Below are 25,656 nucleotides of genomic sequence, written 5' to 3'. Positions count from 1 at the left end.
TTTGTTGGTGCTTAAGTTGGTGCTGTTCCTGTATGTTTCGGTTACATTAATATGAACTGGATGATGATGATGATTTTATTGAATCCTTCCTCCCAAAGTAGCCCATGGTGCAAACACATCAACAAAACAATTTTATTATTATTGTTGTTGTTATTGTTTGTTTGTTTGTTACATTTATATCCCACCTTTCTTTCACCATGGAACCCAAGGCGGCATACATGTGGTTCCCAGGCAGTCTCCCATCCAGGCACTGACCAGACCCAGACCTGCTTATCTTCAGCAAGGTGGTGGCCTCATGTGCCTTCAGACTATAGCCTGGGACATTAACAACCAGATAAAAGCATTCTAAAAACAATTTAAAACTTTTTCTAATGAACTGTTCAATCTTAGCATTATATTGAATGTTTTTGTGAGATGTTTTGGAATTTACCTTTTAAAATGTTGATTCTATGTTGCTATAAACTTTGTATGTGTTTGGAATTAACTGCTAATGAACTGTTTTGAAATGCTGGTGTTACATTTTTGTTACATATTATTGTTTTACTGTTATCTTCTACCAATATTGTTGAGCATGGTTTATTATGGAAAATGGGCACAGAAAGAAGATGATGATGATGATGTATGTACTATGTACTGGTGAATATAGCCAAATTATTGTATATTCTGGTTCCTCTACATATCTTGGCAATGTCCACATTGGCTTCCCAGTGTAGGTGCTGAGATCAGCATATCTACTTTCATTTCCATTCTCTCATTATGTTATATTCTAGGCCGAATTCAAAGTGTTGGTCTTGACCTTTAAAGGCATTCTCAGCGTAAGACCAGGATACTTGAAGGACCACTTGCCTCCACATGTGATTACAGTAGGGACCTGCTTTTCGGCATTCTGCTAACACGGCAGCGCCAGCCGGGCGATCAGCTGTAGCGTGGGGAGCTCCAGCTGCCCTGCTCCAGCTGACAGCGATCAGCTGGAGCGCGTGGAGATCGCGTGCTCCAGCTGATCACTGTCAGCTGGAGCACGGCGGCTGGAGCTCCCCACGCTACAGCTGATCGCATGCTACGGCTGATCAGCGGTAGTGCGCGATCAGCTGTAGTGCGGGGAGCTCACACGCTACAGCTGATCGCTGTCAGGTGGAGCATGGCAGCTGGAGCCCCCGCGCTACAGCTGATCACACATTTAAAAACATTCTAAAGGACAGTTAAAAATATTGTAAAGTATAGTTAAAAACATTATGCATCAGTGATCTCCAGGTTGCCAGGAATATTCCCCTTCATCTGTCAAATGCCTGGGTAAATAAGAATGTTTTCAAATTCCTCCTGAAAGTCAGTAGTGATGGAGATAGACACAGCTCGCTAGGGAGGACATTCTACAAATGGGGAGCCACCTCTGACAAGGCCCTGTCACAGGTCAGTGTCAACTAAGCAGCACTTGGTGGCGGCACCACCACCAAGACTTCGCCTGCCAGTCATTAGCTGCAACCTGCTCAAAGAGGCAACTCAGTTGACATCACTGCACGTTGCAAAGCAGTGGAATCCATATCCGGTGACGTCCCCATTACATTGTGAAACGTGGCTGATGCCAAAAGTAGGTAGAAACAAATGGAAATGGACCTCTGAAAAAGCAAAAGAAAGTGCTATTACCTCTGGCCATGCAGCCCCTCTAGTCTCTGTCAGAATCCTAGGCCTGCAATCCTTTGCACATTTACTTGGGAGTAAACCCTACTAAATTCAGTAAGACTTACTTCTGAGTAAACATATATTGAGTTGGGTTCTATATGTCTAAGTGGCAAGTGTTCTTTTGTAATATTTTGAGTGTTTGGCAAGGGTCATCTCTCACCACCACTGAAATATCTTCTCTCTCTCTCTCTCTCTCTCTCTCTCTCTCTCTCTCTCTCTCTCTCTTAACTGATACTTTATAGGATGACTTCCTCCTTATACATTATGACAAAGGACCTTGCCGAAACAAGCTAGGTCATTCTAGGGCATCAGTTATTTGGCACAGAACACAGGTAGGTGCCGGTTTGATTACAGGTTTCTTTGCTGTTTCTCTAATTATTGTCTTCTTCATGCAGAATTAAAGTGAATTATGAGAACCATGAGTCAGAGGCAGGGAGGCGGCATGAAGAAAACAGGAAAGATTTATTAAAAATAATGCTAACTGCTTGCCTTGCATATAAGTACTACTGATGAAAGCTGATCTAAGGTATAGGAATAGTAGCATCTTAGTTCCTGTTTGAGGTGGAGAGAATGTAAATTCACATGGATGTTCCTTGGTAGTGTTGCAGGAAAATAGAAGCAATTATCCAACTTGAGGTGGAAAGTAATGAAAAATGGGGGACGCAGTCAGAGCTATTCTATTGAGCGATGTGGGTATGCTGCTGGATTTTTGTCGGGCAGAGAACAGTTACAGGATATACAGGCATCAGTCCCCAAACCCAAAATGACGCTACTAAATTGAGGTGGCCCACAAGACAGGTTGCTAGCTATTAAAATCTACAATGATTATTTGGACACAGAAGAATGTTGGAAGAATAATATTAAAGAGCAAAATGAGCTTTAATTCTTACAAAAGGCATGATATGATATTGCAATGGAGAGCTTTGTTACTATTGCTAAAATTACACTTCACAGATGACGGGCGATAGGAGATTTTGGAGGGGGAAGCAGATGTATTTTTCAGGGCATCCAGTGATGCAGATGATCATAAATTCACTACTCCACAAAAATATATACAAATATTTAAGGAATTGTGGGATTTAAAACAAACAAACAAATTGGAATAGAGACCTCCAAGTATACTATTACACAATACAGTAAGTAATGTATGCCATACCGTACTTTGGATGTTGTTCAACAGTGCCACCTGCCGACCAAAATCAAATTGATTTTTCAGGGCCAATTAAGAGAAAGTGAAGTAATAAAATCTGAGGGGGGGAAATACATAAATACATGATGATTGTGAAGTAGTAATAGTAGTCTTATTATTGTTATTGTTATTATTATTACTACATTCATTTATATCCCACCTGTTTCCCAGAACTGGGACTCAAGGTGGCTTACAAAAATTAAAACAAAGACAGTTAAAAACATATAAATAAAACTTAGAGACGTTATAATTAAAATGTAAATAAACTAACTATAAAATTAAAACTATTTAAAACATAGGGATTAAAAAAACCCCACAAAATACAAATCAGTAAAAACAACACTAATAGCTCTTGCATTCATTTCCCAAAAGCCTGTCGAATCAGAAAAGGCTTCATCTACCAATGGAAGGACAGCAGGGAGGGAGTCAGTAAAACCTCCCTAGGAAGGGGGTTCCTGAGCCTGTGAGGGTGGCGGTGCTGAAAGACTGGCTCAGACAGGCTCATATTGGAAGATGCGATCCTTCAGATAGCCTGGACCCGAGCTGTATAGGGCTTTGTAGGTCATAACCAGCACTTTGAATTGTGCTCGGAAACAGAGTGGTAGTTAACGTTAATTTCTACTTACTTTTTGTTTTTATATAATAAAATCCCCCCCAGCACCCCGCTTTTACTTAAACAACGACATGTACAGATGTATTATGCCAAACGCCAAGGGCAGCACCTTAGGAAGCTCGCTGTCTACCGAATAGCAGTTGTTGGGACGGCAAAGGGCGGGGGCACTGCATACCTGTCTTCTGAATGCCAAGTGTTCCTGCCGCTTACCAAGAGAGCGAGGTGTGGTGGCAGCAGGAGCATTGGGCTTGGCTCTGCACCACACTGAGTTTCCTCACACTTCATCCCTCTCCTTCTCAGTAAGTGGCAGAGATGTTCGGCGTCGGGAACCCAGGTATGCAATGCCTCCCCACCTTCACCGACTGATCGGCCACTACTGCATCTTCCACACAGTTCCTTAGGTGAACAATAGTGAAATCAGTGGAGTTGTATTATTCAAGTAGGTCAGCAATTTGGTGATTTTAATCCTCCATTAAACTAAATTCTTGGATTCATATTGAATCATACCTCTCCAAATCCCATAACTTTTTGTGAAGCCTTTGCCTCGACTCCTTAGTCCTCCTCATCCTCTACTACGCCTAACCCTAAGAGCACGTGACTGCATCTGTGCATAATCTTGCACATTTCCCTCTTTTGTCTAATTCACTATTGAAATCTGAATAGTAGGTTCTTTAGGGTAGGAACTTTGCTTATGTAACAGTGTTTAGCACCATGTATATATGCAGGAGGAGGGACAAGATGGCACTCTTAGATTGAGTCAGCAGGGTCTCTTCTTAGATTGAAATTCAATAAATACATCATTCTTGTTTGGAGCAGTAACAGCAGAGGAACGCTACTCTTCACTGAGCTTGTTGATAAGACCAAGTAATACTTACGCGAAATGCTGTAGACAGAATTAGAGATGAATTTAGGGAGAGGGTTGGAGTCATTTCAAAACTAACAGCCTGATTCTCTGAGACGCTGTGCAAGGGTGTTTCCAAACATTTATGCTGATACAAATCAGAGTGGTGTGCTCTTTCCTGGAATCTTTCAGACTCATGCCCTTTCGCTAATACAGCGGCTTGTGTGGAATCAGGTGGCAGTACTACAGTCTGGCCCTGCAAGGCAGGAAACACAGTCTAAGCACTGGAGGTGCTGCAGCTATTGGTGCTGCTGTGCCAGGGCTTTCCCCCACTATTGTACCAAAGGGTCTTGTACATGGACAGTTTCTTGAATAGAATTCTAAGAGCTGTTGGGGTAGCCCGGGATTCCCTGCATCGGTGTAGAGAACATATGGCAGCAGGGCTCATCCAGTGACTCAGGCTGTGTACACATGGCAGTTCAAAGTAGATTTGATACATCCCATGTGTGCATGTTTTTTGTGTCATCCGCACAATATTGTTCTCCACGTGGCAGCTTGTACTGCCCCCCCCCAATTTTTTTCTTATTTTCCCAATCCACAGATAATGCAGTAATGGGGAAGAATTCATAATAAAATTGTATCTTACCCATCTGTGGGCATACTGAAGCATGATGTGTAGTCGGGGTTTTTTCATGTGTTTGCTGCCATTTTTCTGGGTGCCACGTGTCACCACACCCCCTACTTCCATTGGTGAGGTTCTCCTTGGTGGGGCCAATCAACACGCACGCACACACACACACACACGGTATATAATTTTTAATCTGTTTTGTGCAAGTCTGTTATATCAGAAAACGTCTGTCTCAAAAATAGCTACATTGTTAAATTGGGCATGTGCACAGATAAATACCTGCATACATGCCCACATTGAACCTCAGGTTTCTGGAACTCAGGGTGGGTGGGGAAGTACTAATTGAGGGAGAGAACAACAACATGCAGCGCTAATACATCCCATCGAGCACCACTCACTAGTGTGGATGAAAAACATTGAAATAGAATTGAATTAAAAGCACTCCAGTGTGATCCACATGTGTGTTAATATTCTGGGGTGTACACGGCACCGGTACGTCAAGCAGCAGAGCTGCTTAGCTCTGTTCCATGTGTCATGAAAACCTTGCGGTTCAACAGCTCTTTTGGATTAGAGTGCCAGTCAGACTTCGGAGACCCTTTTTAATCACCCTTAGGAATGCCTTGCTTTCAGGGAGATAAACATTAGGATGGTAGTCTGTTCTTCAGTTGCCTGCCTGACAGCAGAGAGATGAACACAACAGATACAGCAGCACCTGAAATGCTTCACTGGGTAAGAAGATGGAGCCAAGCTCTTGTAGCTGTTTCTTCTCTCTCACCTGTGCCTCCTGCTCTCCTGCAGCAATTGTTATTCACCATATGCAAGTTGGGGAACGTCTTAACTCCATGACTAAGTGCAGGGCCTTTCATGAGAGAATGTTTTTATTTATTTATTTAATTTAATTTATATCCCGCCCTTCCTCCCAGCAGGAGCCCAGCGCGGCAAACAAAAGCACTAAAAACACTTTAAACATCATAAAAACAGACTTTAATATACATTAAAACAAAACATCTTTAAAAACACAAGTGGCACAAGCGGTGTTAGGTGACTTTTGGGATGAACAGTATATCTGTACAGGAATACCCCGCATTAACATACGCAATGGGTCCAGAGCGAGTACGTAAATCGAAAATGTACTTGTAGTGAACCTTTTCTTTTTATCTGCCATTAAATTGCAAAGCCAAACGTGTTTGAACGGGGAAATGGCAGCCGCCGGAGCCCTCCTAAGGAGGAGGGAAGGAAAGTAAAAAAAAACCCCACCGCCGCCTGGAAAGAAACGAAGCTGGCGGCAAAAGGCGAGAAGGCTCCCAGCCCAGGCTTGTCTTGGGGGAACGGCAGCCACCAGAGCCCTCAACAGGGCTGAGGAGGGGAGAGGTAAAAAATCCCCCAGCAAACGCCCCAGACAAAATAAAACCATGAGAGAGGGGAGGGAACGAGGAAAAGGGAATAATGGGTTCAGTCCCACACACTCAATCACTCATAAAACTTAGCTATAACGCTACACTAGTAAAATTAAAACAGTTAAGTGTCCGTTCTTGCGAAGCGAGCGTACGTAAACGGGGATGGTGCTACTGTAAATATGTCCGTACTCACGAGTGTCTGTAAATTGATAGTCTGTATAGCGGGGTATTCCTGTATTGTTTTCATGGGTCATGTATATTACATTTTTGTATTTTATTGTCTTTGTAAATCGCTTCAGAACAGAGATAGATAACAATAAAATTGCAGTTGCCAGGATTGAAAATAAGCCCTTCAGCTCACCAGAGGAGGCCCTATTCTAAGTGGTGTGTTTGTATGTGTTGCTTTTAAAGAAAAAACACTCCTTGACATTGAAACAGTTAATTAAAAAGATTAACAAATTCTCCCCCAGTCCCCCTTAAAGCAGAATTTGGTGACATTCTTTTTCTGTTGATTTTGTGTTTTCTTCTTTTTTCTCCAGGTTGTGGGGATCTTTGCGGGATTTGGTCTGTTGTTGTTAGTGGCTTCTCCTTTTCTTTTACTCGCTACCCCATTTGTTCTTTGCTGCAAGTGCAAGTGTAGTAAAGGAGATGACGACCCTCTACCTACTTAGATGGAGTGAAGATGGGACTGGCTCATCATCGCAGTTTCCTACCCCCTTCTTGCACTTAACATTGTGTTAGCCTTACTTGCCCTGATCCTGACTTCAGTGCACGAGAACTAAGGTGCCATGATTCCAGGCATTCTTACCCACAAGTCGGATTACAGAGTACAAGGCATTTTGGTGTGTTTAGGGGCCAGTGTAAAGCGAACTGAACATCAGAAACATTAATGTATTGGTAACACAAGGCTATGTTGGCAGACTTGGAACTATGATGGTACATCGTTGCAACAAAAACTCTTTTAACATACCTGTTTGCATCAAATTGAGGTATCTTACTGCTAAACGTGTATTTTAAAAAAATCACCATTTAAAATCAGTCTTTTTTAGGTGTGACTTTAAATATCTGTTTAATGAAACTGAAGTCTCTGAATACTTGCTGTAGGAAAATATCGAGCATCCACACACCCGTACCTGCCTCACACACAAAATTATAATAGCAACCTGGTAGGGTACATGTAGGCCAGGATGGCTAATCCTCTGTTGGGGAGGCCTGAAGTGGGCTCTCCAAGAAAATATTTCTGGCCCCCTCAAGATCCTGCCAAATTTGTCAGGGACAAAAAAAAATTCTAAAAAATATAGACATAGTCCTGAGAAGAGAGTTAACCCTCTCTGCCCAGGCCAGCACCCTAATGGGATACAAATCACCCCTTTCCCAATCATCAGATTGATCATTTTTTGAGTAGGGGGAGGCTATAATGCCCTCCTCAGCTGATCTGCATGTGGATGTGTGTTTTTGTGTGTGCATGCGAGAGTATAGAGTGGTCACACCCACCACCGGCATGCAGCCCCAGGAGGGATCGCAAAGGGTGAATGTGGCCCTTGGGCTAAAAAAAAGATTAGCCACCCCGATATAGGACATCCTTTGCCTGTGACTTTTCAATGAGATGCCATTTCTGCCTATTTACATTTTGGGAAACTTTGTGAGCTATTTGTGTGGAAATACATTTGGTTAAAAGAAGATTTGAGGCTGAGATACATGACCCAGACCTGCTAACCTATCAAGGCTCTTTTTAAAAAATGTTATTTTTTATTCTTTGAAAGTCTATCTTATCCTTTTTTCCCCTCTATATATCTTTGACCTGTTACTTGGCTGTCTGTTACATAAATAGGGCTACCTTTAATCAGGTATCTTTTTATGTACATAGAAAGTTCTGTTTTAAACCAAATAGATGTTCTCTTGAATATTATGAAGGTTCAAGGCACATGACTCATCTGTTTTTGATAGTAGATGCCATTTATAAAGAAACTATGGTCATGGCCATTTCCTACCTGGACACTGCTCTGTGAATGGGGAGGAGTAAGCATAGGATTCAGTGGAGCCCTCTTTGCTTTTTCACCCTCACTGTTACTTGTCAGATGCACTACACAAAATGGGAGATCCAGGGCTGTATTCACCCAGTCGTCCTGTTCTTCCCTAGTGCTCTGGTTCATATTATTTGACCCTCTAGGAATCTAGAGAGGGCTGGATGCATATAGGAGGAGACCTGCTATCTTGTGTAATGGTTAGCATGCAGCAGACAGGTAGGCAAGGAGAAGGAGGAAAAAGGGTGCCATTAAGCCTTATGTCCATCTCAGTCCGTATGGGGAAGGCTAATGCCCAAAGGTAATGTCCAAAAGTAATGTACAATACTCAGCAACCCCACCCTATAAAGTATGCAAATTTGGAGACTCGAGAGTTTGCTTTGTTTCAATTTGCTTCAGTTAATAAAAAATGCCTGTAATAGCGATAATGTAGACTGTGTTAAAATTACTAGCATTTTAGTTGATTTAAAAACAATTATATCTCATGCTGTGTGATACTGTGGCAACAAACATTTTGTTTTTGTTTGTTTTTAAGTATCCCTTTTTCCATCTTATTTTTTAATCATCTTGCTGCTTTATTGTTGTCCTGGCTCTTGTGTATTTTGAGGTGCTGCAATTCCCCTAATGTGGACATCAATTTGCTATTGACAGTTGACATTACTGTTTTTTGTTATTCCGTGTGAGAACTGTAAACAACGCGCTTAAAACACATAGATGTCCGTACCAGGAAAAAGTATTAGCTGAAATATAGTATAACCATATGAAACATGATCCCAAACAAAGAGGAAAACGCGAAATCTTTAGATGCATGTAACAACAGATGTAACAACAGCAAAACAGAAGCTGTTTCTGGGCATAAGTCCGCAGCAGTTGGGATTGAGGGGTAGTGCATGAATCTAATCAATACCTGATCCCTGCTATCCCCAGATGCCAAAGAATTGATCCATTGATTGCAGTCTGCATTTCAGGAGGAAATGTTCTGCCCATTTTGGGACCTCTGGCTTTATACTAATACACCCAGTCAGTGGCATAATAAGTTGTCATGGAGATGCACCCTCAGACATCATTATGGTACAGTAGGGCCCTGCTTTACGGCGCTCTGCTTTACGGCGCTTCGCTTTACGGCGCTTCGCTTTACGGCGCTTCGCTTTACGGCGCTTTGCTAATGCGGCAGTCTCAATTAGACGCAATTAGACTAAAGCCCCACTCATACAGCGCTTGTTCCGCTTTTACGGCGGTTTTCGGGCATTGCGCACCATTCTAATCAATGAGTTTTGCTTTACAGCAGTTTTCACTTTACAGCAGGGGTCCAGAACGTAACCCACCATATGAGTGGGGCCCTACTGTATTGGTGGCCACAGCAAGATGAAGATAGTATGTCTGCTCCTAACGGTCAAGTTACAGAGCCCACCATGCATGGAAACATGTAGTTCTCTGCCATGTTTCCAGACATTCTGCTTATTAACCACCAGTAGGTACAAATTCATTGCCCAGTTGTTCTTCCATTTCTCATCCTTTAAGTAGAGACAGAAAGCATCAATGAAAATTGGAGAGACCTGCTAATGTGGTCACTCACTTTTGTTCTCTGGTTTGCTGACTGCAGCGTGTATGCATGTGTGTGTGTGTGTGTTCGCTCACAGAACCTCCAGAGGAATTCTGTCAATCTGACCCCATCAGATTATAACAAATGTCTAAATCTGCAACACACAGAAACAAATGGCTTTAGTGAAACATTTCTTTACCTTCAGATTGCAGTCTCGGTCTTGTCTTTGGAAGCCATGTTCTTCCTAACATATCACATCCAATACCTTAAAGAATACTTTAAATAGCAAAAGGTTCTTAGAACTGAAGCACACTTTGAAATCCATTTTACATCCTGCATATCAGACATATCACTCTGTATTTTAAGTTTGGCTCCTTGCCTTGAATCAGGTAGTTTCCATTTGTTGAGAATTGATTGTTACATATTTTGACTGACCATCTTTCCCTGAAATAGAGGGTAATGTAATGAACTTGTTTAAACTTTAATTTTGAAGCCTCTGTACAGGAACATTAAACAATTTTTGTTGTAATTCTAATGAACTTCATCTCCTGATATCAGTCATGTTTTATTTCTGTTTCGATTGTATTAGTACATTGCCTTAAATCTCCTTTTAATGGAGGATTACATCATTTTGTGTATTCTGTTGGACCAGACTGTCAAGTTTATTCCATGGCCTAGGATGTTCCCAGCCCCCCCTCCCAATGACCTGGGATATAATTCTACACACTATATGACAGCAGCAAATAGCCAAATGTCCTGCTCCATTGAATGTATGCCAAATTGAGTTTTGTCCTTGTGGAGCTGGCCACATAATTTTAACTGCATCTTAGTTGGTCCACAGATTGCATTTTGCAGATTTGTTGTAACTTTAAAGCTTCTTTGGGAAGCACTTAGGGTATGATATCATTGTTTTCTACTTGAGCTCTTGTACCATACAAAGCTATCATTTTTCCAGTGTCAAGTATCTCAGTCTTTTAGATAACATTTATTCTGTGTAATTTAGATTGCAAAAAATAAGAATATTTAGACCAGTTCTTTTTATACAGTGAATGGTCTAGTATAATTAGCACAATATCTTTCTATACATACACTTGTATGTGATTATAAAGATTTGGCAGAGGGGAAAAGCAATAGGTTATTTTTCACAGATACCTTTTCCATGGATTTGGTTTCTGAATTACATTATCTGGTTTCCAGAGCAGCACCAATGTATTAGCAATCCCATCGTTTTTCCATTTTTGATTTCCAGACTTTGTTCAGACTGCCATGCATGCACAATTTGTCACATTCAGTTCCTGTTTTTTCCTTATCAGTTGCCAATGAGCATGAGTACATATGCATGCTGATTTTTGTTTCAGTGCAACTGAAGCAATGCTGTGATTGTATCAAGAGCCTTTAGAGCCTTTGTTTTAAATACTCAATGAAGTTCTTGGCCACCAGTAACCTGTAAGAGAGAGGACAGACTAAAAATGAGAACTGAAAACTGCAGCAAATTAAAAAAAAAACAATTTTAGACATTTTTCAAGTTAAGTGGGGGGGGGAAGGTGGAATGTAGGACTGACCCAACCCACAGACCAACAGCAAAACAAAGAACTCATCCCTAGTTTTGTACAGGCATACCCCGCTTTAACGTACGCAATGGGACCGGAGTGTGTATGTAAAGTGAAAATGTACTTAAAGTGAAGCAATTATCTATGCATGTACTGCACTGCAATCGCCACTAGATGGCAGTGGCGTCATGCCATGAAGTGTCCGTAATTGCAACGCGCGCGTATGTTAAATGGGGTATGGTGGCGTATGGAGCATGTATGTTATAGCGAGGCGACGATAAGTGAAGCGACGTTAAGTGGGGTATGCCTGTATAAATCAAAACTCTTTGGCCTACAGACTGCTCAATCTCAATAGGAAGTTTGTCCATTGTCTACTTAAAAGCACATGAAGGTTAGTGTTACAAAGAGACTTCTTCCAGGAAATCTGAAGATGGATAACAATAGAATTAGTTGCAGATGATGATGTTATTAGGGATTTCCAAACAGCCTGCAGTCATGCTTACTTACTAATAAGGTAAACGTCTGCCATTTTGTGTTTAAGGCCCTGTGGTAGTTCTTGCTTTGTTAACATTTCTATCTTTTAACAAAGACCAGGAACATTTAGTACAGGTATGTGCCATGTAACTGAACCTTCCTTACTCATTTTACCATGGATGTATTTTTAACCTTGTACAGAGAAGCACGGAGGAGTCATGCGTACGTATAAATGATGTATTTGACTAGGGTAAAAAGAACTTAATTTTTGTTTCTGTATTTGAAATGTAACTCCATTTTGTGCCACTAACACTGTGATGTATAAAAGAGCTGTTGAATGCCTTTGAATGTTGTTTTGTACTTTGAATCATATTGAAGAGTTTTATTTGTAATTTCAATAGATATTTTAAATGAATCTGTCTCCTGTATGGGTTATTTTCCATTCCCGTCTCTTAACATACTAGCCTTCTAGTAGACAGTTCCTAAGGGGCAGTTTACATATCTATCTGGAATGAGACGTCAACACAAAGTGATTTTTTTTCAGGACTGTACACGAGTATTGTAGGCCAGATTCCTCTTCCAATTGCAAGGAAAAACACATTAAGATTTGCATCCTGGACAGCAGCCAGCCACGGAGACTATTAGTTTATTTCCACTAAATCTCCTGTCACATACAGCATGTATTTCATCTGGCTCACTTTGAGCAAGGATAGTACTAAGAATCACTGCCCCTACTCCATGGAGCTAAGCAACAAAGCTTTAGTTTACAGAGATTATAGTGTCTCTGATGCTTCCTGTTCATGATAACTTGTCAGTCACTTATTACCTGAAGGTCTGCAAGCAACTTATAACACATTAAAAACTTAAAAATAAATACGTAATACCACAAAAGCAGAATTGAACAACCCCCATAACACCCATTGGAAACTTAGCAGTATACTAATAACAAAACAACATCTCCGTCTATCAAATGCCTGGCAGGAAAAAAGATGTCAACAAAGGCACCAGGCAGGCCTCGCTGGGGAGAACATTGCATAGACGGAGCCACAACTGAAAAAGTCCACTCCATTGTCACCACCCTCCAAGCCTACCTCAGAGGGGGAACTGGAAAAAGGGCCTCAAGTTGAGCTGAGGGTGGTAGGTTCATACAGGGCAAGGCATTCCAGAAGACAGCAACCCGTAATTGAGTAATAGAGATTTAATCTTGCCCCATATTTCATTAGTGGCCTACCAGCTACCTCTTCTCCACATAATCAACCCAAACATCTTGAGATTATGAAGAAATAAGGTTAAACATGTCTGTTACAGTGCTGTGGCTGTCAAAAGGTCCAGCTTAAATGTATAAGCCTGGGCTGATTCCAATTACATTTTGGCCTAAACTAGTCCGTTACCTGCAGCAGCCTGGGTCCACCTGTCCTCCCCATCCAACCTGGCATCCTGTCTCCATGACCTTCCACACTGGAATGGGACATCCAAATTTGACCTATGCCTCAATCACTTGGTCAGTTTTCCAGGGGGAATCATTCATATCTTTGATGCTTACACACACTGGATTTTACATGCAGAGGACAATTTTTGACATGCAGTCTGCACAGGGGCAGTGAGGACGGGCATACTTCCCTTTTGCTCCACATGATCTGCCAAACTGAAATGAAATTATCTAAACTGGCCTGGCAATATTTCCCCTGGAATTTAAGCATAATGTGCCCATTTCTATATCTATTCCTAATAACAGGTTGAGTGACCCTGTGCCACTGGAAATGTGAATAGTGAGAAATGAAAAAATTCCAGCATGCTCAAGAAAACCATAAGATTTGCAGATGGTTTCCAGGCTTTTTAGCAGTTTAACAGCAGTTTTCGGTGTTTCAGAGTTTTAACATCTCTCAGCTGGTGGTTTTGGGGGGAGTACTTTCTGAATGGAGATTCTTTCAGTTCTGTGCATAAAGTGGGGTTTTGTTGCTGTTAAGCATTTTAAAACTGGAATATTAATTGTTGTAAGTCACATAGAGGTTATTAATCAGTACATTAAAACACACACACACCAAAATGAGGCCATCCCACCAAAGAGCCCAGTGAGGACTGAACATGCTCAGTAGCTATCAGGAGCCACAAACTCTTGACTTTTAGTTGAGAAAGAAAAACAAAATTGGGGGGCTTAATGAATTGATTTGCTTGAGCCTCCTACATGTCTTCTCCTTCTAGGTGTGGGTCATTTCCCCCGCATCTGTATCGTTTTGCTTGAAGTATGCCTGAAAACTAAAAGCAGGCTTATTGAACCCCTAAAAGCTCCTGAGTTGTGTTCAGCTTCTTGGGACAAATTTTGTACAGTCCTGAGTTAAACCCAACAGATGCAAGTTGAGTGGATTTGTATGAATATTTGGAAAATCAGGTGTTAACAAATTAAGTGTTGTTTTGTTTTGAATAATTTGAGGGTGATAGAAACATTTGTGTTTCCTCAAAAAAAATCTACAATTATAAGTGGAAGACAATGTGAACTGCTAGCTCAAAGATTTTCAGGCAAAAACGGTCATGCATATATACATTTTATGCTTCAATAAATGTTCATTTTTTATTCTAAAAACTCAATGGCTGAGGGCCCAGTTGATTGTTACTTTAATGATGCAATTCTGCCCACGTCTTTTACAAGCAAGTGGGTTTCTTAACATCTCATTTATTCACTTATTTTGCTAAAAACCAGCAGGGAGCACTGTTTGCACACAACATTAAAGTATGCCAAATAGCTTCCTTGCTCAAATATTTAACATGCATCACATAGAAATGAATAGCTGCCAAATAGCTCAGATATTTAACATGCACCACATAGCATGTGATAGTATAACAGCTGTGATAGCATGTGGTAGCATGATAGCATGTGATGGCACAATAGCATTAGCATAATATCTGTCGAATAGCTCAAATATTTAACTTGCATCACATAGAAATAAATGCATCATCTACTTGTGCTAATGCACTAAACATTATCAGTCATCGCTAAATCCTTGCTGTCAACAACCTACACATGTTTAGGCCACTGCAGAATATTGTCTTTTGTTGTGTAAGAGCATGCTGTGTTTTAGGAAAAATACACCAATCCAAAACACAGATGCAAGGAGAAAAAAATATTACATTAACTGAGGTCAAGCACTTTCTTATTAAGCTGTGAGTGTCCAAAGATAAAATAATTATTGGAATAGAAGGCTGGTGAGAAATGGTCCAAAATAAATTCATTGCAGAAAAAAAATAAGAGGCAGGAGTCTGAAAGTGAGAACTACAGCAGACAGTTTTTCACAATTATTCTAGAGCAACAAGATTTTGAAGGAAATGTGCAATCACAGCAGAAACAGATTCGGAAAAATTGTTTTCAAAAATGTTTTTTGAGGTGAAATAGTTGACCATTGTTGCTGTTATGTGCCTTCAAGTCGATTACGACTTATGGCGACCCTATGAATCGTTGACTTCCAAGAGCATCTGTCATGAACCACCCTGTTCAGATCTTGTAAGTTCAGGTCTGTGGCTTCCTTTATGGAATCAATCCATCTCTTGTTTGGCCTTTCTCTTTTTCTCCTCCCTTCTGTTTTCCCCAGCATTATTGTCTTTTCTAGTGAGTCATGTCTTCTCATGATGTGTCCAAAGTATGATAACCTCAGTTTCATCATTTTAGCTTCTAGTGACAGTGCAGATTTAATTTGTTCTAACACCCAATTATTTGTCTTTTTCACAGTCCATGGTATGCACAAAGCTCTCCTCCAGTACCACATTTCAAATGAGTTGATTTTTCTCTTACCTGCTTTTTTCACTGTCCAACTTTCACATCTATACATAGAGATGGGGATGCCATGGTCTGAATTAGCTCCTAATTGCTTTTGCTACATCACTTCTCACTATTAAAGCAACCCTGTTTCTTCTTAATTTCTCATTTCCTGCATAAAATATTTTGTGCTTGCCTGATTGAAAATGTCCCATTCCTGTCCATTTTAATTCACTCACGCCAAGTATTGTAATGTTGATATGTTCCATTTCTTGCTTGACAGTTTCTAACTTTCCCTGGTTCATGCTTCTCATATTCCATGTTCCTATTGTGTGCATTACAACTCCAGACTCTCCTTTCACATCTGTGCGCATCAGCTTCTGGGCTTCCTTTCAGCTTTGACCCAGCTGCGTCATTAGTCACAGCGCTACTTGTCCTTGTCCTTTGTTCTTCCCCAGTAGCTCGGTGAGTGCCTTCTGACCTGGGGGTCTCATCTTCCAGCACTATCTCCTGTTGCATTTTGGATACTCTGTTCATAGGGTTTTCATAGTAAGAGGTATTCAGAGGTGGTTTACCATTGCCTTCCTCTGGATTTGGATGCATCTTAGTCTGGTGTCTCAGCTTTGACCATTCCACCTTGGGTGCCCCTGCTAGGAGTCTGGCCTCTTGGTCTAGACTCCTGACAGCATTGCTCTCAGCTTCTTCAACACTCTCAAACCCTCTCACCACATTAAGGTGTGCATCCTAAAGGGGGAGTTGACCATTAGCATGTAAATAATTGCAACCTTCTGATGTAAAATTACAGTTAGCTTGTAAACAGTGGGAATTAACACTGAACATTTTTTAAAAAATATATTCCCTTCCCCCAGGAGCATAGTTCAGTTTAGTCATAAATTCCTAAACCTAATAATCTTATAAATAAGACTTTGAATCAAGAACATCCATGAGCAGTATAATCAAAAGTGGCAGTGTTGGATACAGTCCTATAGGTACTTGAAATTTCTTCAGGGAGTGGGCCACAATTGGCCTGAGGGCTTTTGGCCCCTTGGCCCTAACTTGAGGTGTTGGCACAAGGAGAAACACATATCTTCTTAGGGTGGTTGTTGATTCATCCATATCCATCCATCTACATGTTCATGTCTAGCTTATTTGAATAATTAACCTTATAATTGTGGCCCTATATAGTTGCTGTAACTCTGGAGGAAACATTGGCATGTTTTCCCACAATGAATGAGAAATCCTATACCTGGCATTGGTTAGAGCCTTTCTTCTCTGCCTCAGTTTCCTCATGCCAGTGCAGCCCCCACCCTGCCCCTCTCCCATTGTTGTTGTTGTTGTTAATAATGCATCTCTTATATGCCAAAATGGCTTCTAAGGAGTTTAGAACTATAAAATCAATTAGAAAATACACACATAATATGTTGTTGTTATGTGCCTTCACGTCGATTACGACTTATGGCGACCCTATAAATACTTGACCTCCAAGAGCATCTGTCATGAACCACCCTGTGGCTTCCTTTACACACATAATTAAAATACAGAATAACAGTTCAATCAGGACATTAAAACATCCTTAACTAAAATATACAATAAAACAAGCCAGTTAAAAAGCATGACAATTAAAGCAGTTACAACAATAAAATTAGAAGTTCACATTCAGGGGAATGCTTGCTTGAACAGGTATGCCTACAGAAGCCGGTGGAATGCCAATTCCATTTACCTCTATGACATGGAGCCCACGGTTGCTCATCCCAAGGGGGCCGCTCTACTGGCTCTCTGAGAGCAGTATCTAGAATACATATAGAAGACTTAAGCCAGGGATGGGGAAACCTGTGGCACTCCTGATGTCATTGTATTCCAACTCCCATCAGCATTGGCGAGAATGGCCAATGGTCAGGGATGATGGGAGTTGGAGTCCAGCAACATTTGGAGGGCTGCAGGTTCCCCAACACTATTCTAAGCTAATAGGCTTTTATTATTTTCCTTGCATGGGAAAGAAGAGAAAGTTGGGTGTGCTGCAGGAGCCAGAGAAGTCAATAACTGGAACCATAATTGAAAGGACAAACATCACAAAAACAATATGCTTACTTTAAAATTGGGAGGGAGTAGTAATTGGATATTTCTAGCATTGTGTGCATTCTATCCGTTAATTAAAAACCACTGAGTTTCTTCACCTAATCCTACCCTAAACAGAGAAAAGCATTTTTAGTGTTTTGGCCTGTTCATTGTTCATCTGCATCAGGTATCCAATTGCTACATTTCTACCCCTGGGCTCAGAATTTACAGATGAGATCCAAATGTGCAAAGCTCAAACATTTTAGGAGCCTAGAAGCTTAAATCAATAACATTTTATACAAAATATATCTTCTGTCCAATATTTCATATCTGTGGGATAAAGCCAGTCTTCCAACCTGAAGCAGTGGTTTAAAAAGAAGCTGGATGTCTGCACTTGCAATATTGATAAGTACTTTTGGTTCTTTTGGTTCTGGCTGATCTTTATTATTTTAAGAGCAATTAATCACATTAAATGTAAAGTAATGCATTCAATTCAAGCATCAGGATGAGTGCTTTCATGATGGCTTTGTATTCCAAGTTCTGCCTGATAATTTTTTCTCAGCTGTCTCTCTGTAAGAATTATCACCAGCACTTATCTCTTCCTGAACATTTCCACAAACTGAGCTGGTATTTTTTTAGCATACAGGGAGTGGATGATCACACTGTCAGCATGAACATGTTTTTGGCAAGTACTTGCTCTCTAAGGTATTTCAGGATAAATCCTCAGTTTATTCTTGTATTTCAGTTTCTGCTTTTGTCTGAAATGCAAACTGCTAAATTGACAAACTCTTTAAGAGGGAGAGCTCAAGGGAAAGGAATGTAAATATTTTTTTAAAAAAAATTGGGCATGATCCAGACTCTGCAGGACTCAAATGCAAACATGGGGTTCTTCCTATGTAGACAGTGCCTGGATTCATCTGTGGTGATCAATACTTCATGCCTGCAAATATGCAATCTCCATTCAGATCTGTGTGGAGCACCCCTAAATAGAGATAGTTTTGGGTGTTGTTTTGTTTAGTATATTGTCTCTTAAAGAGAGAGATAGTTGATGGCACCTGTCATGCCATTTTGTAATAAAAGCATAATACAAGTTAATATTTTTAAAATATATATTCATTATAAAATGGCACAACAGGCTGTTGGAATAAAGGAAATCAAAGTAGAAAAGTCAGTTTAAAAAATGGTCAAAATAAAACATTCTAAAGTTCTAAAAGGAATGATAATACTGCATGTTATGCAGAATCTTTATAACATGGAAAGAAGCCATAATCTCTGTTAAACTCCAGATTAATCAAGTCAAATTTCTGTATCTTGATTACATATATCACATTTCATGTGCCCACATGCATATCAAATTGTTCAAGTGGTTGTCATGACTAAGTGGATTTGAACAAATGCAGCTGCTAGTTTAAAGCTTATTTATTTATTTATTATATTATTAAGTACATTTTTAACCCATCCTTGATCACATGATCCCAGGGCAGGTTATAATCCCATTAAAACATAAAACAATTCTAATGATAAAGAGCAGGTAGAACAATCTATTCCTAAAAAAAGTTATCAATGGAGTCATCCACAGTTCTTCATTCCAGCCACAGGTTAATCTGAAAATCTCAGACATGCCCAGGCAAAGAGGAAGGCCCTCACCTGGTGCCAAAATGCCAACACCATCAGAGCCAGTTATGCTTTCAGGGGAAGGGCACTCCATAGCCAGGGTGTCACTGTGCAAAAAGCCCCTATCTTATGTCACCACATAATGTATTTCACCCCATGGTGGGAGCATGAGAAGGGCTTAATGAGAAGGGCTTCATAAGACTTACTTCTGAGTACATATGGTTAGGATTGTGCTGTTGGTAAGGCTTGACTAGGGATCTTCTGCAAATATATCCAAATCAAAGAGTTGGCCTGCCTGGAATGCCCTGCCTGCCTTTTAATGTGGCTGCTCCAAACTTTACAGAATTGACCCTTCACTGCAGAAAGAGGTATGAGAAATGAGTAAGAGTTAAGAAGATTCTCTACCCTTTTCTGCCTATGCTGTGGGCTGAGCAATAACTGACAGAGAGAAAAGACACATGGTTGGTCTTCCTTCACAGGCAGCAGCTTCGGAACAATAGCAATTGAAGCCACATTTCCCAGTATGTGAATACTCTTTTACTATTATTGGGCAAGAAACAAACAGTCATGCAAACAACAAGGTGCATCATATGTGGGTTTAAGGGGGTTGAGCTGAGCATATGGAACCACTCTTGTTGCTTCTGTGGATGAAAGGGAGTGATGTCAGAGGTAAATGAAATGCAAATAGAAAAAGAAAAAAGACAGTGATGATTTCTTAATCCAATACCATACCAACCACAACAAGATTCCTATGAGTACGGCAGAAAATTCAGCATCCCACAACCAGTCAGGGTTCTTAACCAAAACTAAAAAAATCCTAGCAGCCAGTCAACCAAGGTCACAGAAATCCCCATGCAGCACAACCTGACCTGGGGGCTGCAGTTAGTGCAAAATGCTGCGGCACGATTGCTGACATGAGCGAGACTCTTTCAGCACATAATACCTCTGCTCTGAAATCTGCACTGGTTGCCAATTTGCTACCAGGCCAAGTTCAAGGTGTGCTTTTAATGTTATGGGTGCCACATAGTACTTGTTCTGCTCTTGTAAGAAATTAATCCTATGCTTTGCAACTCCCTTCTTATTTACATTAGGCAGGCACCTTCATTGTACTCATTTTGGCACCTGCTAAAAACATTTTTGTTTAGGCAAGGTTACCTAGGCATGTAAAAGTTATTATGTTTTTATCTGTTTTAACTCATTATTGGTTTTATTATTTTGAAAGTTTTTAAATATCTGTCTTTAACTGTTTTTGCCAATAATGTCATTGTTTTAATTTGTTCTGTAAACTACTTTGAGGTTTTGTTTTTTTACAATAACCGGTATATAAATGTTGTAAATAAAATACATAAATAAATTTCAGAGTCACTGTGGCCCTTGGGTCTCTTTCATCTTTTAGGAACAAAGGAATCTGCGTTATATCAACATAGGCCATTGAGTACCATCTAGCTCAATACTGATGACATGGACTAGCACTGGCTCTCCAGGATTCCAGGCAATAGTATTTTCCAGAGATTGGATTTTGTACCTTTGCATGCAATGCACGTGCCCTACCACTGAGGTATAGCCCTTCCCACTTCAAAAGTATCTTTTAAAATTGTTCTTTTCAGTTCACTAATGAATGCACAGCATACCTAGGGCAGATCCACACCATTCATTTAAAGCACATTCAACACACATTTGAAGCACATGAATCCTACCAAAGAATCCTGGGAACTGTAGTTTGTTAAGGGTGGGGGAAACTTTAACTGTGAGTGGGAAACTACACTTCCCACGATTCTTTGGGGAAGTCATGTGCTTTAAATGCAAGTTGGATGTGCTTCAAATGTATTGTGTGGATCTGCTTAATAAACTTTGCCTGCATATACATTATTTTAATTATTTTTTTAAAATCAAAGCCAACCCAAAATTAATTATCATGCTACTTTAAGCTGTTTTGCAACTGTTTTATACTTGTTTTTATGGATATTAGATTTTAAAGGGATTTATTTCTTGTGAGCTGCCTTAGTTTCCAACCCTACCTCACAGGGATGTTGTAAAGATTCTATATATACATACACACTGGAGATGTAAAAATACATACACCTCATATAATACTTTATTGCCAAAACCAGTTGGTCATTGCAGAATATTTTTTTAAAAAAACTAAAATATTAGTTTCCTACCAAATAAAAGCAGTGACACCTAGGCAAGCTCTGCCTAATTGCTTTTAAAAATAGGATTGGAGGAGGAGAGGATTTACAAGACAAACACAATCCTTTGCTATGTTCGCTCAAAAGTCCCATTGATTTACAGCACAATCCTAACCATGTCTACTCAAAAGTAAATCCTACTGAATTCAGTGGGGCTGAGCTTGTAAAAGTTACTTTTTTGAACTACAACTCCCATCAGCCCATTCCAGTGCCCATGCTGGCTGAGGCTGATGGGAGTTGTAGTTTTAAAAAGTAACTTTTCCAAGCTCTGCAGTGGGGTTTACTTAAGGTATGTGGGATTAGCATTGCAGCTTTACTGCCAGAAAAGTGAGTACAGGATTAACGTTTCATATTGGAAAGGTTTTCAAAATCAGGCTATGAATTAGTCAAATAAACTGCCCTCTTTAACAGCCCAGAAAATTTAAACTTGATTTAAATTTCTGTTTGAAAGATAACATGTATAACATGCTATTTTTGCAAGTAATTTAAAAAATACTGCATGTACACTTTTACTATAATCATAACTGAAATTGTTTACAGCAAACAACTGCCTACCAAGATCCTGCTGTGATATTTTGTTCTACATCTTCTGACCTGCACACAAAGAGAAAAGGACTTTTGCTACTGCTGAAAGCTATAAACTTACTCAATTATGAGATTTTCAGACAAGCAGGAAAAGACAACCGTTTTCTGGCCTTGCAGTGGGTTCTAACTATTGCCTGGAGGTCAACAAATCCCTTGTCAATGACTTCACTTATTGGCTACAAATCTGAAAGGGCAGGATTTGAGTAGCCAGCTATGGCTCATTTAACAGATGTTGCAGGGGGTAGCTACCGTTTGTTGTATATCTTTTGAACCAGACCACCTAGAAATTTAATTTTGAAATTTTAGAACTTTTGAAAAAAATGAAAGCTGAGAGTCAGGAGATTGGGGCGACTCACCCGGAGACCCAGAGAGGACCCCAAAAATCCAGAGTCTCTGGGCAAAAACCAGAGACCTGGCAACCCTATATTACAGTTTATTGTTGCTAACCACCCTTAATGGTGCATAATCACTACAAAGCAGGATATAAAATAACATTAAATATTGCCTATATGCATAAAATCAATAAAGCGCCTTCTGTGCCTAGGTATGTTGTGCTGAAAGTATGTCCTTGGCTAATTCAAATATTAACAAACATTCTCTGACACCACAACAGGTAGCCAATGGCTGAGGACTGATTTAAAAAACTGAAGGTAGAACTCTGGTACCTCTGACTTTCAAGGGCAGCTCAGAGGCAACTGCAGACTGTGTTTCCCTCAGATATGTCTTAATACTACCTACTACTTTTGGAAAATTACTAATACTCTTCAGGAAATAAGCATACTCCATACTTTAATTTGACACATTATTCAAATGCCTTGGTCCTTTTGGAAGAGAAGGGAAAAAATCTTGACAGGTTTTTTAAGTCTCCTCTGGGGTCTTTTATTGTTGCTGTTTTCATTGTTATATTCATAATATCCTTTATTATTTTGGTATGCTGCTTTGGAAAAGCACATAAATAGAAATGCACACGCTTACAAACATACATAATCTATGACCAATTCTAGCATTAAAAATTACCCCCTTATACCAATAATCATGGGCTCATAACAAGAATATAAATTCCACAGGCTGATATAGGAAAAGAAAATAGATGAAAAGTATAGTGGGGGAAAGGTAAGATAATTTAGACAGATATGTAAGTTTGGATGCTAAAATAAGCCACTGTATCAGTGAAGTAATACTGTTTTGAAATCCACAGGAATAAGCTGCTGAATGCTGTGCCTCTCTTACAACTTCTACTTACATAGGAACAAAGGAAGCTGCCTCATACTTGGTCAAGTCATTGGAGCATCTAGCTTAGTATTGTCTACACTGACTGGCAGCGGCTCGCCAGGGTTTCAAACTGGGAACATTCCCAGCCCTACCTGGGAAAGCCAGAGACTGAACCTGAGACCTTCTGCACACAAAGCAGATGCCCTACCACCGAGTTACTGTGCTTCCCCAAAAAGTTCTGCTTCCGTGTTTTTGTTTACATTCTTGTAGTGTTTTATATGCAATCCTCTGGTCCCTGGGAGGGTAACTAAGACCTATAGGATGCATCAGATCTACCTCTCCGAGGGGAGAGAGATCCAATCTCAGATTGGAAGATCCGATTGTCAGATGCACCCTCCTCACAGCAGAAATGTCTGCAGATCTTTCCTTACTGACATAAGAGCTCTGATGTCGGTAGTGCTGGAAAGGGGGAAATCTGCTTGAACAATTTGAAAAAGGGGCATGCTGAGCACATTGGGGACATGATGGGGATAAACTGGGGGGGAGCATGGATATGAAGGATTTATAGCATTTCTAGTCCCCCAACATGCCTCCAGACTAGGGAGAAAACTACTCTTGGAGCAGGAATATTTCCCAATGGGAAAGATATAGTTTACGTTCTAAAAAACAAAGGAATGATAGAGTGCAAGAGTTGTGTTCTATCTTGACTTCTGTCCCACCAGTGAGAGCCCAGCAGACCCTTGGATGAGATGGTTCAACCTACTTTGGCCCCACTCCTCACTACCACCACTGCCTTTAGGACTGCACAGTTACTGTTTTTATTATTTTGTTGAATGCTATCCTGGCAGCTTTCACTGAAAGGCAGCACAGGAATGTGTAAAAATAAACAAGCTGTGCCCTTGCAATGCTATATTCCAAGAGGCAGTGTGGCGTATGAGGTTACACTCCCCCTAAAGGACCGGGTTCGTAGTCTGGGAGTCTTTTTAGACTCTTCCCTCTCACTTGAGGCTCAAGTAGCCTCGGTGGTTAGGAATGCGTTTTACCAACTTCGGTTGGTAGCCCAGCTACGTCCCTATTTGAGTAAAGAGGACCTTACATCAGTGGTACATGCTCTGGTAACCTCACGTTTGGATTACTGTAATGCGCTTTACGTAGGGCTACCTTTGAAGACAGTTCGGAAGCTACAACTAGTGCAAAATGCGGCGGCCAGATTGCTGACAAGGACCAAGCGGTCCGAGCATATAACACCTGTTCTGGCCAGCTTGCACTGGTTGCCAATATGTTTCCGGGCTAGATTCAAAGTGTTGGTATTAACCTATAAAGCCTTATACGGTGCGGGACCACGATACCTTGCGGAACGCCTCTTCCGATATGAACCGGCCCGTGCACTACGTTCTGCTACGAAGGCCCTCCTCCGGGTTCCAACTCACAGGGAGGCCCGGAGGGTGATGACAAGATCTAGGGCCTTCTCAGTGGTGGCCCCCTGAACTATGGAACAGTCTCCCTGAGGAAGTACGCCTGGCGCCGACTCTGCTTTCCTTCCGGCGCCAGGTCAAAACCTTCCTATTCTCTGAAGCATTTTAAGTTACATTGATCTGATTTTAATAATGTTTATTGTATTGTTGATTGTATTTTAATATTATTTTGTTATTCATTGTATTTTTATACTATTTTATGTTCACCGCCCAGAGAGCTATTGCTAGTCGGGCGGTATATAAATTTAATAAATAATAATAATAATAATAATAATATGACACAGACTAATTTTGAATTGAAACTAAAACAGATAATACTGCTCTGGTAAGCACAACAAAACTAGCCACCTAAAATATGAGATGATAGGGCTTTTCTGTCTGTCATAGGAATTGAAACATCAGCATATCATTCAGCAAGTTAAATAAGTAAGTCAGAATCACTTGACTGATTTTGTGGAAGGAGCAGATTTGTATTCTGCTTGTCATCTAAGGACAGTGGACTGGTGGGGGGAATCTCTCAAAATCACGCCACATTGTGATGCTTTGAGACAGTCTCAACTGAGTGTAAATAGTGTTCCCGGTTTATGGTAGAGACAAGATCAAAGTAAAGATGGCATCCATATGGGTATATTGGCAAGCCACTATTTTCCAGGTGTGTGCTCTATTCTCTTCTGTTCCTTGGAGCTGTCTGTGAGCTAGATAATTATACAACAGAACAATGAACACTCTTGAGGACCAGTAGCCAGGGGCAACAATGCTTATGCAAATCTTATCCACTCTGATCATACTCACCACTATGCTGGCTTTATGAACCAGCTGGACCTAAAGTTTTCCTTCCAAAG

General features: G+C 40.5%; 1 protein-coding gene across 3 annotated transcripts in view; it reads left to right on the top strand.

Annotated features, from left to right (window-relative positions):
- The window catches only part of RNF144A (ring finger protein 144A), an 84,832-nt gene extending 72,521 nt beyond the window's left edge, over nucleotides 1-12,311 (top strand). For 2 of the 3 annotated variants that reach the window (XM_061622833.1, XM_061622834.1), the window contains exons 7-8: nucleotides 1,920-2,009; nucleotides 6,885-12,311. In XM_061622833.1, coding sequence (XP_061478817.1) covers nucleotides 1,920-2,009; nucleotides 6,885-7,016 — 222 coding nt within the window. In that variant the 3' untranslated portion in view covers nucleotides 7,017-12,311. Of the gene's footprint in view, nucleotides 1-1,919; nucleotides 2,010-2,631; nucleotides 2,814-6,884 lie in introns of all 3 variants that reach the window. The other variant, XR_009762149.1, reaches the window with a different exon arrangement.
- The last annotated feature ends 13,345 nt before the right edge of the window (nucleotides 12,312-25,656 follow it).

This window comes from Rhineura floridana, chromosome 4 (assembly GCF_030035675.1).
Source record: "Rhineura floridana isolate rRhiFlo1 chromosome 4, rRhiFlo1.hap2, whole genome shotgun sequence".
NCBI lineage: Eukaryota > Metazoa > Chordata > Lepidosauria > Squamata > Rhineuridae > Rhineura > Rhineura floridana.
The sequence above is the reverse complement of the archived record's forward strand: the minus strand, read 5'-3'. Positions and strand labels throughout refer to the sequence as shown.